This window comes from Protomyctophum parallelum, assembly GCF_964188405.1.
Source record: "Protomyctophum parallelum genome assembly, chromosome: 22".
Lineage (NCBI taxonomy): Eukaryota > Metazoa > Chordata > Actinopteri > Myctophiformes > Myctophidae > Protomyctophum > Protomyctophum parallelum.
The window spans coordinates 22,186,710-22,201,881 of record NC_139714.1 but is presented as its reverse complement, the minus strand read 5'-3'; the positions used below and the strand labels follow the sequence as shown (position 1 = coordinate 22,201,881).

The 15,172-nt window shown below is 43.9% G+C and overlaps 1 protein-coding gene across 1 annotated transcript; it reads left to right on the top strand.

The window, feature by feature from the left end:
* The first annotated feature begins 928 nt into the window (after window positions 1-928).
* On the top strand, window positions 929-10,187 carry pfkfb3 (6-phosphofructo-2-kinase/fructose-2,6-biphosphatase 3). Its single transcript, XM_083757674.1, has 14 exons — window positions 929-1,226; window positions 3,828-3,956; window positions 4,081-4,177; window positions 4,729-4,795; window positions 4,942-5,016; window positions 5,123-5,179; window positions 5,273-5,397; window positions 5,506-5,713; window positions 5,925-6,071; window positions 6,179-6,283; window positions 6,390-6,519; window positions 6,636-6,763; window positions 6,885-7,067; window positions 9,030-10,187. Exons 1-14 carry the CDS (start codon window positions 1,142-1,144, stop codon window positions 9,081-9,083), a joined length of 1,590 nt encoding a protein of 529 aa, XP_083613800.1. The 5' UTR covers window positions 929-1,141; the 3' UTR covers window positions 9,084-10,187.
* Window positions 10,188-15,172: the final 4,985 nt, after the last annotated feature.

Sequence of the window (15,172 nt, the reverse complement as noted above, 5' to 3'; positions counted from 1 at the left end):
GTTTACTTTGGCAGTGTGACCTGACCTCTCCTCGCCCTTCATCCAGAAGAAGAGGGAATGTGGAATTGTCTTTGGAATCCTGTGCTCACACACAGCCTGGTTAGTGCACTGCTCACACGAGTCACGGCTCACCAAACACTCCATTTAAAAACGCAGACAGACAAAGAGCAGTACTTATAATAAATAGACCCGTTGCAATATCAAAATAGCATGTTTTGGGTAATTTTGAGGTTTTCATTGATTTATTTAGTATAGGTCTACATAATCTCATGGCTAGTTTTAAGTTAGGCAGTTGCATAATGCATATCCTACCAGCCAAATTAGGTGACTAATAATGACATCAAATATACAAAGCGTAGTTTAATTGGTTTAAAAAGCCGAGTTGCCTACGGTTGCCTACCACAATAACTATTCTTCAAGTAGGCTACTACTAGGCACATTGGAGGATATAAGCCTACACAAACAGCTCCCTTTTGTTGAGTGTTGTGAATGTGCCATTCTGCACGTGCACTGGTGGTTACCGTTTGGCACTGATGTCCTCGCACTTTTTTGTGCATTGTAGTAAGTAGTACAATTAAGGCAAGCCAATTTGTTTTCTTGGAGGCCTGGTGTGGTGTGTATTTCGGAATAACTGAATAGCTTTTAAAGGCAAATGGTCCAATCTATCTCGTTGAATTGCTTATCGGGCGATCTTTATACCGTTACCGTACGCCTATTCAGACAGTTAAAATAAATAACCAACCCAATGGGACCAATAGTAAAGCTTCATTTTAAGGATACCACCGTCGACCACAGGGTGGAGCCAGTGAGGTGGTAAATGATGGGGCTGAACAGCTGCCGCGTCATCGCTGTTACGTTGTTTCCTGCTCGCACACGACAGTTAAATAGAGGATCTGGGACACCGGCCGGTTAGATTAGTATACCGGCTCATGTTGCATCAGGATAGCGCACGCTAGACAGACTGTCCTAGAATAAGTCGACCATCGGACAAGCTTCATCACCATCGGACGCATATTGAGTTGCAACAACCCGCGGTGAACAGCTGATCATCTTCTAATCTCGGGGTTCGAGTTGACTGAACACCCGGCCGGCAAATCTCTTCTTCCTTTGATCACCTCACCTTCCATCCAGCCTCTTTGGAATGCCAAGAGAACTGACCCAGAGCCGGATCCAAAAGATATGGATTCCGTCGAAAGATGACAAACCTGCGGTCCCCACAAGATCATGTAAGTCACCTCTTCTTGGCTCATTGCTAATCATCATCCTCGGCACAATCCATTCATTTGGAATGTAGTGATTTTCTTATCTAGGACACGTTTTGTACAGCATTAACTTGAATGTGTTGTATATCTATTTAGCAGAAATCCACGATGAGTTTATCATACGCGCCGGTGTATAGTAAATGTTCCCGTGCATTAATTAAATGCATGATTTATATATAAAAAAAATGATTTGTTTTTTTTTACCGGCCGGTACATTAATATGCACGGCGCATGGGGTGGACCATCATTCAAACATTCAGCGTGATTCTGACGTGTGTAGTTGCTATAGTTACGACCACGACGCCTCCCCTTAATTTAATTCCCGAGATTTCAGAGAAGCGCTTCAGAGAAATTTGTGTCGGCACGGCGCAGGGGGCTCGGCTCTATAGAATGTGTGTAGTCACTGTGGCGAGGGGGTGTGGCGGGTGCATATTCCCACAAAGGCGCATCCCTCTCCGATAGGACCGCTGCGGTCGGGTGGTACTACGGACGGTGGTGGTCCCCGCCCCTAGTGCACGTGCAGGATGCTGCCTGCATGGTGGTGGGTTTAGACCTACAGTCTATGGTTTAGAGTAGACAGAGATGAACATAAGGTGAATCCCAATTGGGATTCACCAATAGTCATTCAGTATCCTGGCTGGTGGTATGGTATTGGGGTCAGACTCGGTACTACTGACCTGAAATTGTCCTGAATACCATTCAGCCAGGGTGGTACCATTCACTGAAATGTGACCTGCTCTCTTGTATGTGTTTATTATTGGTCTTATTGGTCTATGCCTATGCCCTGCAGGCCAGGGTGCATTTAGGACATCAGTGAATGATGGTTAATGATAGGAATATATCGATATCATACAGCCTCTGGCTACACTTTTAGCTACACATGCCCAAGCTACTGCATTGTGCCTGCATGCATGCTGCTGAACATTATAACCACGGCTGGGAAATTAAAGTATTTGTAATTAGTCATGTGTTTTTCAGTCATCTTCTGTGACAATCTTGCAGACTGGTTAACAATTGCAGTAGTACCAGTACCAGACAGTTTTGTTTGTCAGTAGGTATAGGTACTAAGTTGATTGACCTTTGGGGCGGGATGGACCAGTCAGATAGATGGGAACTTTTAATTATTTAAATGGCATTATTATTATTTTAGCTCCCTTAGCCCACAACGTTATACATCTGGGCAGCTACCACATTTTCACAAGGACGAACTCTTCTTAAACCATAAACCTTTTATGTGTGTTAAGTTAAGGTGGTCAAGGATAGAGTTGTGAGGAGAAATGTCCATCCGGCTCTTAGATGTGGGAGAGAAAGGTGTTTTGTGTAATTGCTTGATGTGTTGTGGCCCTGGTGTTATGGAAAAGGGATTAGAGATGTTGTGGAACATGGTTAATGAGAGCTGCATTAGGCACTGTAATCCTCCATGCAAAGGACTTACTTGGTTCACAGTCACACAAAGTGTTTGTACACATTCAGAAAAAGATGTCTCGAATGCCACATTTAACACAGTTTCACCACATTAAATGACCCAGACATCTTTTTTATATAGAACATTATAAATGTTACAAATCTACAGCTAGTCAGCTACCCATTGCTGAATTAGACAACATTAAACTTTAATTCAAAATACAGCAAAATATAAAACAAGTTAACTTTCAAATATTCATGATCCTAACGGTGGAAAAGCAAATTATTGTTTTTCACATTCACACGTGACATACAGTAGTTCACAGCATACAGGATAATAATGTGATGCAATAATACTGTGGTTATGTGTGTTCATGCCAAGACCCGCTGAAGTATGCAGCTCTCACGGAGCGTGCAAAAGTGGGTCAAACTGGCAGTGATGTGGAATTGATGGTCGTGTCTGGCTACGGTGAAAGGCCACGTGCATGTTCAGCACGTGGGCGGGTCTCCTCTGGGGTAGCAGGCGTGCGAGGGCTGGGGGGGAGAGGCACGGAGAGTCGCAGAGTTCATAGACGGCGAAACGGATGCAACCAATTCACACGGGGCTGCCTGGCAGCGGCGGCACTTGTCTCTCCTTTGACGTTACAACCGTGGCAACCGTAGGTACCGTTGCCAACATTGGCAAAGGGGAGGGTCGGGTGATCATGGGCACAGCGGCATTAGAACGAGAGAAAGGATTTTTCTTTTTTTACAATACAATACAATATTAAGTAAATTAAATTAAGGCCCTTTACATCTGTATGCAAATTATATCCTGCCCATAAATTCTACATTCAGTCAAACTCTGAACTCTGACTCTAATGATCATTGCAACGTCCTGATGTGAAAGAAAATAATTTCAAAAGAAGGAAAATCAAGGTTGTTGTGTACTGAATGTATATGGACAATCAAAATCGGTTGGAAATATTTTTATTTTGTCATAATTAAACTTTAATGTCTATGTGGCACACTGACTACTGTAGCTAGAAAATATAAACATGGCACTTCATGTATCTGTGTGGTGCTCTGAGTTTAGCCGTCTCTCATTGCACTTTAGTGGAGGCAGTGGCACCTAGTGACTGATATCTTACTAACAGCCCCCCCCCCTCTCTTTCTCTGCAGCTGGTGGGGGTCCCCACCTGTCTAACTCCCCCACTGTCATAGTCATGGTGGGTCTGCCGGCTCGAGGCAAGACCTACATGTCCAAGAAACTCACCCGCTACCTCAACTGGATCGGAATGCCCACTAAAGGTACGTCTGCCAAAGCACCCTTCAGTAGCTTTATGCACAGTCAGTGCAACCTTTGTTTAGCTTTTCTGTTCTGTTCCCAATTGGAACGTTCAGTTTATATACTGGTTTGTTGTCCTTGCTGCAGTCTTCAATGTTGGAGAATATCGTAGGGAGTCAGTTAAGAACTACAGCTCCTATGACTTCTTCAGATCTGACAATGAGAGTGCTGTGAAAATCAGACAGTAAGTGAAACTGCTCACTCGCCTCACACACGCATACACTGAAACATTGATTGATTTAAGTATTTATTAACAGTTTGCAGAATTACAGTACATTTCTTTCAATTGACTTTTTATTGAATTTTAATCAAACATACATGTAAACGAAAAGACTAAGACAATACATACAACAAAAACAAGACAATATACGTACAATACACACAAGGGGAGATATCTGCCTCTCTTCTCTATTGATGATCATAATACATAAGTACCTCAAACAGGTGCATCTGCTTCTACAGGTTAAACAGATTTAACTGAATTTAAACAAAGTCAGGTCTTATGGTAGAGATATGAGTAATCCATCTAAACCAGTTCAGAATTACAGTACATTTCAAGCACAACTCAATACAAAAACTGTTAACTGTGAGTGGACGACCCAATAAAGCACTTTGCTTGTTTACAAGAGGGTCCACCTTGTTCAATTCATCGTAAACCACCACATCACCCACTGACATGCCAATCTGACATTCACTGCCATAGGTACAAATATTTGTTTGCTTGTCTTCCTGCAGTGGGTTGGCCTTATCAGCGTTAAGGGATGTCAAGCTCTACTTAACCGAGGAGGGAGGCCAGGTTGCGGTAAGTTTCATCCTATAGTATTTCACTTCCTAACATTGAGTGATAGATAAATGCCTTGTGCAAACGTTCCCCCATCAAAATGGTTCTTGTCGGTGTCTATTGAAGCTTGTGTCATGCAATTTCTCGTGGACTCTCCCGATGATCAGGTGTTTGACGCCACCAACACCACAAGGGAAAGACGAGAGATGATCCTCCAGTTTGGCAGCGAAAACGGCTTCAAGGTAAGCGTATCCATGGTTACCTGTGCAGGGAGGGGTGACACCTTTTGCACACTGACAAGAAGACGGAGTCAGAGCCACGATGTGACTCACCACATTTTTCTTACAGATCTTCTTCATCGAGTCGGTGTGTGACGATCCCAGTGTCATCGCATCTAATATCATGGTGAGCCAGAAATCTAACACATTTTAATCACTGTACCACAGAATCGGTGTGTTTTTGTCTTTAATTTGACGTTCCACTTCCTCTCCATAATAGGAAGTAAAGGTGTCATGTCCAGACTACCAGGACACTAACAAAACGGACGCCATGTTGGACTTCCAGAAAAGGATTGAATGTTATAAAGCTGCATACCAACCTCTAGACCCTGATCAGCATGACAGGTAAAACCACACACACACACACCATATCATAATCATGAACAGAACTGCTGGTATGATATCCCCTCAAGCATTTGACTAGAAGCTATACTGAACCCTGTCTTTATTTAGGGATCTGTCCTTCATCAAAGTGATTGATGTGGGCCGGCAGTTTCTGGTCAACCGGATCCAGGACCACGTCCAGAGTAAGATTGTGTACTACTTGATGAACATCCACGTCCAGCCCCGCACCATCTACCTGTGTCGACATGGGGAGAGCACCGACAACCTGAAGGGGCGCCTGGGCGGAGACTCGGGCCTCTCGCCTCAGGGCAGAAAGGTATCTACACTCAAGATGACTTACACTCAAGGAACACATTCCTGAAAGAAATTCAGGGGACAACACAGAAATATACTGTACCGAGTTATGCATTTAAGTAACGCTATCAGGATAATGGATACAGGCACGCATACAGTCATCGACTGAAACAAACGCAATCACACACCCATAGGTTCCCGACCTCTGAACATGTGTCCTGTCCTGTCCGTAGTTTACGGCTGCCCTGGCTCGGTTCGTGGAGGAGCAGAAACTGAAAGACCTGAAGGTTTGGAGCAGCCAGCTCCATCGCAGCGTCCAGACCGCTGAAGGCCTGGATGTACCCTATGAACAGTGGAAGGCCCTAAATGAGATAGATGCGGTGAGTGTTTAAACACACTCGCACATGCAGTACAGGCAGTCAGTCACACTCACTCCACAAACCCTGGCATGAACAAACTCTTATTTGCGTTTCATTTGTTGCTTCAGGGTGTGTGTGAAGAGATGACATATGACGAGGTGAAGGATAAATACCCAGAGGAATTCGCTCTGAGAGACCAAGACAAATACTACTACCGCTACCCCACGGGGGAGGTACTACACGCCTTTATATCTTTCCAGAGATATCTGCCTATCTGTGATGCTGACGAAAAAAAATGGAACGGACGTTAACGCCTCTCTTCCTTCTGCCCGATGTTAGTCTTATCAGGACCTGGTCCAGCGGGTTGAGCCAGTGATTATGGCACTGGAGAGGCAGGAGAATGTTCTGGTTATCTGTCACCAGGCGGTCATGCGATGCCTTCTGGCCTACTTCTTGGACAAGAGCGCAGGTAAGGCAGTACCAACTCCCATAAGCCCCTGCATGGGTCTCTTCTGTCCTACAGTTGTCGTCCGTGGATTGCTGACCGTGACATGCACTTGATGTCCGCAATGTTGTTCCCTCTAGACGAGATGCCCTACCTGAGGTGTCCCCTGCACACTGTGCTGAAACTCACCCCCATCGCCTATGGGTGTAAAGTGGAGTCCATTTCGCTCAACGTGGAGGCAGCGAACACATACAGAGAGAGGCCTGAGGTTTGTTTCACTGTGTGTAGGTGCCTCTTACACTGCCTGATTTCACATTGCATGTCTATGTTTGATGAACGGCGTACAATTCAACCTTCCTCTCTCTCTCTATCTCTCTCCTTGTCCCCAGGAGGTGACTAGGGGTCCTCCTGGCATTTTGATCAGGAGGAACAGCATTACTCCTCTGACCAGCCCAGAGCCCAACATCAAGAAGCCCCGCATCAACAAGCTGGATGGGGCACCTATCCAGGAGATCTCCAGCGCCATGTCACTCTACAGCGCCACACACCTCCCCCTTACCCTGTCCGGACAGGTGGGCCCCCACCACACACACACACACACACACAAACACACACACACACACACACCTAGCCAACTCTTATCAACCATTCGCTGCTGACTTTCTTCGCTTTAAACTGCATGCACGTTCACTTGCTTCCTAACTAGCATTCACTTTTTTTTTATTGCACCGTCTTTTCTTCCACCCATTTCTCACCACCCTGCAGCACTGGCTGAGCAAAGTTTGCCTGTAAGTACTCACTTAGAATAGATATCTCATTCTCTGTTCCCCCTCCTGTGTGGCCACTGGCACTTGCCAAGTCTCGCGTTTGATCAGCTTCAGTGTGGCATTTGTTGTCTCCACCAGGCCGAAGGCATGGGAGAGAGTATGCTTTGCACTCCGTCCGTGTGTCCGTCCGTCCGTTACCAGCTAATCTCTGGCACCGGTTGATGCCAAACTTTGCCAAAAATCGTTACATATAGTCGTGCTCAAGACGGATCTGTCGCATATTTCATATTCCATCCATGCTTTTTGCACTCTGCGTTCGAATCATGAACGCAGCATGCAATTTACGTGAAATCTTTCACACACTTTCCTACTAGGCTGAGGAATATATCCCACCCTTTTCACATTGGCCTGTTATAGCGCCACCAACAGGTGGACTTTTGCAAAACACATTTTTGGAACAAAATGCCTCAAATCATCCAATTGCCATCAAAGGTGTAACAACAAATGGCACCCTTTTCACATTGGCCTATTATAGTGCCACCAGGAGGCCACAACCTGAACCTGGCCTGGTGGAGACTTGTGCCCAGGGGGCACCTTTTCTAGTTGTGTCTGTTTCACTGATGATGGAAGTCACCTAATTAATATAGCCTACTGCATATATTTTGAAATTACAAAACGGGCAAGTCTTGTTCTTGAGAGAAAGAAAAGAAAAGAAACCTATAACTTGCCGGTGGAAGTCACGTGCTTCCAACTTCCCAGGCCACATTCCTCCCCCTCCTACGTTGGAATTCCTCTTGTCTTTCGTCACAGCATCGCACAAATGTTGCCATGGCAACTCATATTCATTGTCCTGTCCTGTCCTCTTTTTGTTTCTCTGGCTTTCTGTCTCTGAGGTGTGTCATCCTCCACTATCTGAAAGTGGGGTCTCTCGTAGCAACCCACAGGTAAAAAAAGAAGAAAGGCAGAGAAAAAAGCAAGTTATCATGTCTAAGCTTTTAGCCCAGCAGATAGATATAGATGTATGTGGTGACAGTGGCTCAGGAGGTAGACTGGCCGTCTGCAGTGCGTACCGTAAGATGCCTGCTTCCAACCCCGGCTCCTCCTAGCTTTGTTTCCCTTGCGAGACTGTGTGCAACCCTTGATCAAATATAACCCATAGAAAATAATGCTTGTTTATTTTTTTGTTGCCTGATGGCTTTAACCCATTTTGACCTGAGATCAGATTCTAAAAATGTCTGTTCGAAAATGACAGTTTTCTGAAAAAGCTATGTTTCTATGTCAGTCATTCTTTGATTTTTCAAAAATAGAAGACCTACAAGCTCGTATGAGCTTGTAGATCTGCTATTTTTCAATAGCTAAAGCATAACCTAATGCTAACACCAAAAGGAGTTCCCGCCCAGGGTTAAGGGGACAGATTCAGATATATATATAGAGCACATAATTGTTATGTCGGGTGGCAAAAGTTACTGTAGGCTTCTTTCATAATCACTGATTATTTCACACAAACATGTTGACTAACCCATAATAATGATCCATGATGAATGATGGCTTTAAACTTAGCAGCTTCTATTTACCAGCAGAGCAGCACACGCACCGCAGAATAGAGAACATGATGTAACATCTGGTTTAAGGATTAGATCTAGTATTTGTTGTGTGCAGATAATTTAATCAAAGACATGTTGTCATTGTTGTGTCATTAATATCCCTGCCCCTCTGCCATAGTAATGTGTCCCAGATCATGACACCATTGTTTATCTGCACTTCCAGATATTGAAAAGGAGAACAACTGATCGCCGTGATGTCCTACAGCCCTGCCAATAATATTGTACTGGTGGATCACCTGACCCAAGAGACCAGGAATTGGATTCAAAGACAAAATCTTAAAAAACAAACGTGATCAGCACTCAAGAACTTTCCTTACTAGCATCAAGTCTCTATTCTCACAAGATGGTGAATAGGATTTTCCTGGAATCCTGGTTTGGTGAACTGGCTCTGTTTTGGTCAGAGATGTCTGGTTTGAATGACATAGCATCTCTCTCTAGGTCGTCCTCAGACGAGCCCTCCATCTTCGCCTCCAGTCATCCCGGTTATTCAGGACTTGGAGATACTGACCTTTAAACGGAGTCGGTATAAGTCCAAAAGTATGGAACCTAAAACGTATCCTGTCCTTGTTAACCATGCCACTCATGGTTGCACATGGTTGCACTAAAAAAAACAACCTAGGCATTTCTCTGGAATGGACTCCTGACAATTCTTTGTACATTTTGTTTTCTAACATTTTTGTTTCCTTCTAAAGATTGTCACAATGCTATTCAGTGCTGTCATATTTATTTTTATTGCATAAGCATACACAAAAAAAATAAGCATTTTGCACAGCGAAGAATGAGATTTTAGCTTTTTCAGTTGTGCGAGTACTCTGGCTAGGGCAAAGGAGATTATCTTGCCTTAGAGTGCCTATAACGCTCGTGCTGTAAGCCCCATGCTGCTTATTTGTCTAATTCAATTGTATTTGTTGTTTTAACTTATTTGTCTTGTATATTTGCTGCACACATATTTTTGTTAGAACACTGCATTCTCCTCATCAGTAATATCCTTTGTAAATGTTAAATACTGTATGCAGGAGGGTGGGCCCAAGGCTGGCATAAAAAAACCCCACTTTATTTTAATGAACATTGCATTTTCAGAAGACTATTTTGTACTGCCATGTTACAGAGAGCAGGAGCTGTAAAAAGAAATCTACAATAATACTTTTGTTATTTGATACTTGAATCTTTGTTTTTGTAAGAATTGTTTTGCTATACTATTTATTTATATTTATGTGGATTTGATGGCTCAGAGTGAGAGGTACCATGTTTGAACTTGAGGATGTTGCATGAGTTGAACAGTGAAAGGGGAAGAACATGTGTATATTTTGCATCTATACTGAACCAATAAGATCTACTTAAAATATTAAAATAATACATTTTGTTTACTCTGACTGGGCCAAATCTGTCATTAAGGAAGCTAATATCCTGTGGACTTGAGTTTCTTTACCTTTTGTTTAAATCAAACAGGTCAAGGTCACTAGGTCAGTGTCAGGTAAAGAAATTATTTTACAAGGACGGCCTGGCAAGAGGCAAGCCTCTTGAAGATCGGTTTGTCATTGCTTGACAGAATATCTATTTAAGGAGCTAAGCTCTAACAAGGTGTTCTCACTGTGAGCTGAGTCACGAGTCACATGCCTCACAGTATTTAAAACCCGGGGCCATTGATTTACTGTTGGATTTATGAACTGGAACTGTAAACCGTTACATTGCAGAAATTTAAGTTATTGATTCATTTCCATTTAGTCTAGGATCTTACTGAAATGAAAGTACACACAGCAGTGTTGAAATTATGTGTTATGATGACACAGACGTTATGTGATCGTGAAGGGTGTGTTTATGCTTTTGATGTCTGTAGCTGGCAGTTGTGGATGACAAACTGTTAATGAAATTCTTTTTTTTTTTTAAGATATTTTTTTGCGGCTTACGCCTTTATTGATTTTTTAAGGGATAGAAAGTAGGCTGACAGGAAACGGGAGAGAGATGGGGGGATGACATGCGGTAAAGGCCGTGTCGGGTCCGGGAGTCGAACCCGCGGCACACCGCGACTGGATCACCAGTCCGGTGCCCAGACCGTTACGCTACGGCCTGGGCCCTGTTAATGAAATTCAACACAGCCAATGGTCTCTTGGATGGTCATGAGCAGTTGAGGGTTATCCGTCTTCCTCAGGGTCCGTCCAATGCCACGTCTTCATTACTGGTCGGACTGAGAGGCGAACAAGTGGGTTTATGATTATCAAACGGCCTCTGCGACTGGATAGCAGGTTTATCGACTGGATAGCAGGTTTATGTATCGAGCACTGATCCATTTCCGGTTGCCGTAGCCGTCGTTGCTTAAAGTCGCTAATATCTCGGATTCAAGGTTTATGACTGATGTCTAGACTGACGTGAGGATGTATGCAGGGAGACTGTGGTCCATGTTCTCTCGGTTTAGTCTTCAGAGTCACTGAGCATCATTGACCTCTTAACTGGAACTTAGTCTGGATGAGATCATTAATGCTGTGTGCAATTCTGATTAAGAAAGAAAATATGTTGCAGACAGGAGAGCAAACAGACAGACAGGCAAACAACTCAATTTGTTCATTTTGTTTAAGTGAATTAGGGCTGACTGAGACAGTCATTGGACTTGTTGAACTAATGTTGTTTCTGTGTGCCGTAAGTTTCCACATGGAAGTTTCCACATGGAAGTACCAACTATAGTGGGAGTTAATATGGCACGTTACTAAGTTTAAAACCAGGAAAGGGCAACATTATGCCATGGTTATGGTATTACAAAATCCAAATCCCAGACTAAATCTATCGATATATATGCCCAGCTTTAGCTGTATAAGTCCAGTCGTCCACATTTGAAACACTGAACCCAGCCTCCTTTTACGACTGGAAAATAATGTACCGGTATCTGGCGGTGAGTTCAAACCACTTCATCCTCACCAAGCAAACAATTCATTCAGTTGTAAATGTTACCAGCTCCTCACCAGCATAGAGGAGAACCAGGTGGGGTAGGAGAGACCCACCTCCCCCCCTTTATATCTATCTATGCCAGTGTGCTTAGCATGATGGTGAGACGCCATATGGACCTTCGTTTATGAAAGAACACCCTCCCTTCTGTTACTAAAGACTGTTTATTTGCAAGACTGTGAATTCGGCAATGAATCTTCAACCATGCAACCAGATGATGTAATATTGCCAATGTTATTGTTAACTAATGTTGTCCTTCACGGTTCTGTGGTTCTCCTTTAACGGCAGGTACCACTTTCACTCACTCAGTCAGAAGTCACATGCACCCACCGACACACACGTACACACACATGCACACACATGCGCGTGCAAAGTGCTCTGCCATTTCCTTTGGTATGACTCACAGGACAGACAGTGCAGGGTAGTCTGATCCGTGGCTTGGCTCAGTGGTTGGTCACCATGCACCAGTGGCCAAAGTGACTATGTGACTTACCTTGCAAACTGACTGGCACAAAAACACAAACACAATCTAGATACACAAATCGAAAGCTAGTAAGCTTGTGTGTGTGTGTGTGTGTGTGTGTGTGTGTGTGTGTGTGTGTGTGTGTGTGTGTGTGTGTGTGTGTGTGTGTGTGTGTGTGTGACAGTGTGTGACAGTGTGTGTGTGTGTGTGTGTGTGTGTGTGTGTGTGTGTGTGTGTGTGTGTGAGACGGAGTCTAATCTGTGTGGGAAAGAGAAGCTAACAGATGAATGGAACATGGGCCAGCCGGTTGAATCGTCGACTAAGCCAGCAGCTCCACAAATAGATATCTAATACGGTGTTGACGAAGGATTTGGTGGCGTACATACGTCAGTCAACAAATTTGCTGCTCACTCGTGCATCCAGGCCTCGCAATTGGGCAAGCTATAGCTATAGTGTATAATGAAATCATCCCGTTTTTGGCTGATGATCAAGATATAGACACTAATTATATAATCAATTAGGGCGGCTGTGGCTCCTCCTGTCCTTGGGCAAGACACTGAGTCGGTCGGTGTGAGCTTTGCCACCATTGGTGTGTGAATGTGGGAAGTGTGGACGCTGGCGTTGACTGTTCGCCACTTCACCTCCCAATGTATGAATGAATGAACCATTGTAAAGCGCTATGAGCACTTGGAAAAGCGCCATAAAAATGCAATTCATTATTATTATTCATTATCTCAGCCTACACAGATGCTCATATTTGCTTTGTCCGTCTCCTTCCTGTCTCAATCTCTCTGTCTTTTCCTGCCTTTCTCTCATTTTCCCAGTCTCTCCCATGCAGTCTCTCCCAGTCTCTCCCAACCCCCTCCCTTTCCCCCCTCTTGGTCTCGCCAGTGGCCATGACTCGGCAGGTTGTCTTCACATATCCGTTCCCTGTTAGTTAGGAAGTCATGTAATCAAATTGCGCACGCACGCACGCACACACACACACACACACACACACACACACACACACACACACACACACACACACACACACACACACACACACACACTTTTCGAATACCAGCTGTAACAACCCAGTTCACTTAATGGGGACAGTCCAATCTTCTACATACTGTACCTCTATTGGCGAAGAGTGACAAAAGTCCTGGACCGGAAGTTGGCAGAATGCGTACAGTGGGAAGAGGGGGGTATCATGCACCCCCCGGAAATATACTTTTAATCAGTGTTTTCTTATTGGAAAAGAATTGCTGAAAATGATGAGCTATGATAAAAAGTTGTCAAAATGTCCCACCTGCCTCAAAACCCCTTTTTTGGCAAAAAGAAATGACATAAATAGACATTATATTTTTAAATATGACCTACATTATCCCCAGAAAAACAAAAAAAAGATGCTGTCCGCTTGACTAATAATAACAAAGATGGTTATTTTCCAACACAAACTTCCCATATCCATAAGCTTCAATTTGAGCCCAAGATAACCTTTCTATCTTGAAAAACTGAACTATAAATTAAATCTGTGAAAATTGTATATTCAGTCAATCAGCTATACATTTGGAATAAATTAATGAATGACTCCACATTATGGAATATTTCTTACTTGAATAAGCTATGTTAAAGAGTTGGAAAAGTTAAAAAATATATATGCAAATGAGTGCCTGATTTTCACTATATCTCAACTTAAATGAACAAATAAGACATTTGTTTTGAGGGTCGAAGATCTCAGTGAAACTATTCTTAAAGTGACCACATGCTGGTGTGCAAATCAATGCCGATGAAATAAATTCCTCTATCTCGTCGGCTTCTTGTCCATGCTTTCCAGTGTCAAGGAGATCAAGCAGTGAGGTTGGTATAGGACTGCACCACAGGACACACTGGATTAAAAAACTGTTTGATTTTCAACCATCCCTGCCCTTCATCATAGGGGTTTTCCACCATAGCTTCATCAGCTCGCTTGTATAAGGCAACGGTGGCTCTCTTCAGAGCAGAGTTGCATGTAGGAAGGCGAGCCAGGTCAACTTTAGATTTAGAAATGAGTTTGTCATCTGCCATCACCACTCTTTCACTGAAGACTCACAATGTAAATAGCATATATTCTGAGCCTAGCCAAGCCATATGGCCCATAGGGCAGGAGCCTAACAAGTACACTCCCTGGCATGATGACTAGTATGTCGCAGGGACTTACCCCAATCCAACCCTTTGGTATTCCCCGACTGGGGATCGAACCCCTGACCATCCAGTCTCAGGGCGGACTCTCTAACTACAAGGCCACTGAGCTGTTGATGATATCCAGAGCTTCTTACGGGTGTGTAACTCTAGAGTGTACAGAATGGAACCAAATGGACCTGTAAGTAAGCCTTGTGTAGCCATGAGGCTCATAGGGCAGAAGCCTATCTCCTGTGTCTGTAGTATGACGCAGCTTGATGTACAAGTACACCCCCTGGACATGACACTATATAGCAGGGACATGTCCGACTGAGTCTTTGGTATGACCCGGCCGGGGATCGAACCCCGACCTCCCAGTCTCAGGGCGAACGCTCTGACTACAAGTAGACTGGGTCCGTTTCCCAAAAATAGGCAAATCGTGTTAATTCAGGGGTTTTCTAGGGGTATTATGGTCTGCTGAATCCAAATCTGCTGTATGTAACAAAGAAATGGCCGCTAAGCCCTCAAAATGGACCATTTAAAGGGACCTTCCCATAGATCCGAAGTCCCGTTAGTCTGAACATGCACTGCTCCCGTGCTTGCGGTTAGGTTTAGGTTTGCTCCCGTGCTTGCGGTTAGGTTTAGGTTAGGGTTAGAGATAGGGATAGTAATTTCGGAACAATGAACCTTCTGACTAATGACACGGCACCCATTTAAAGATGGTGGCCACCACTGTGCTGAAACTTAATAAAACTATATTT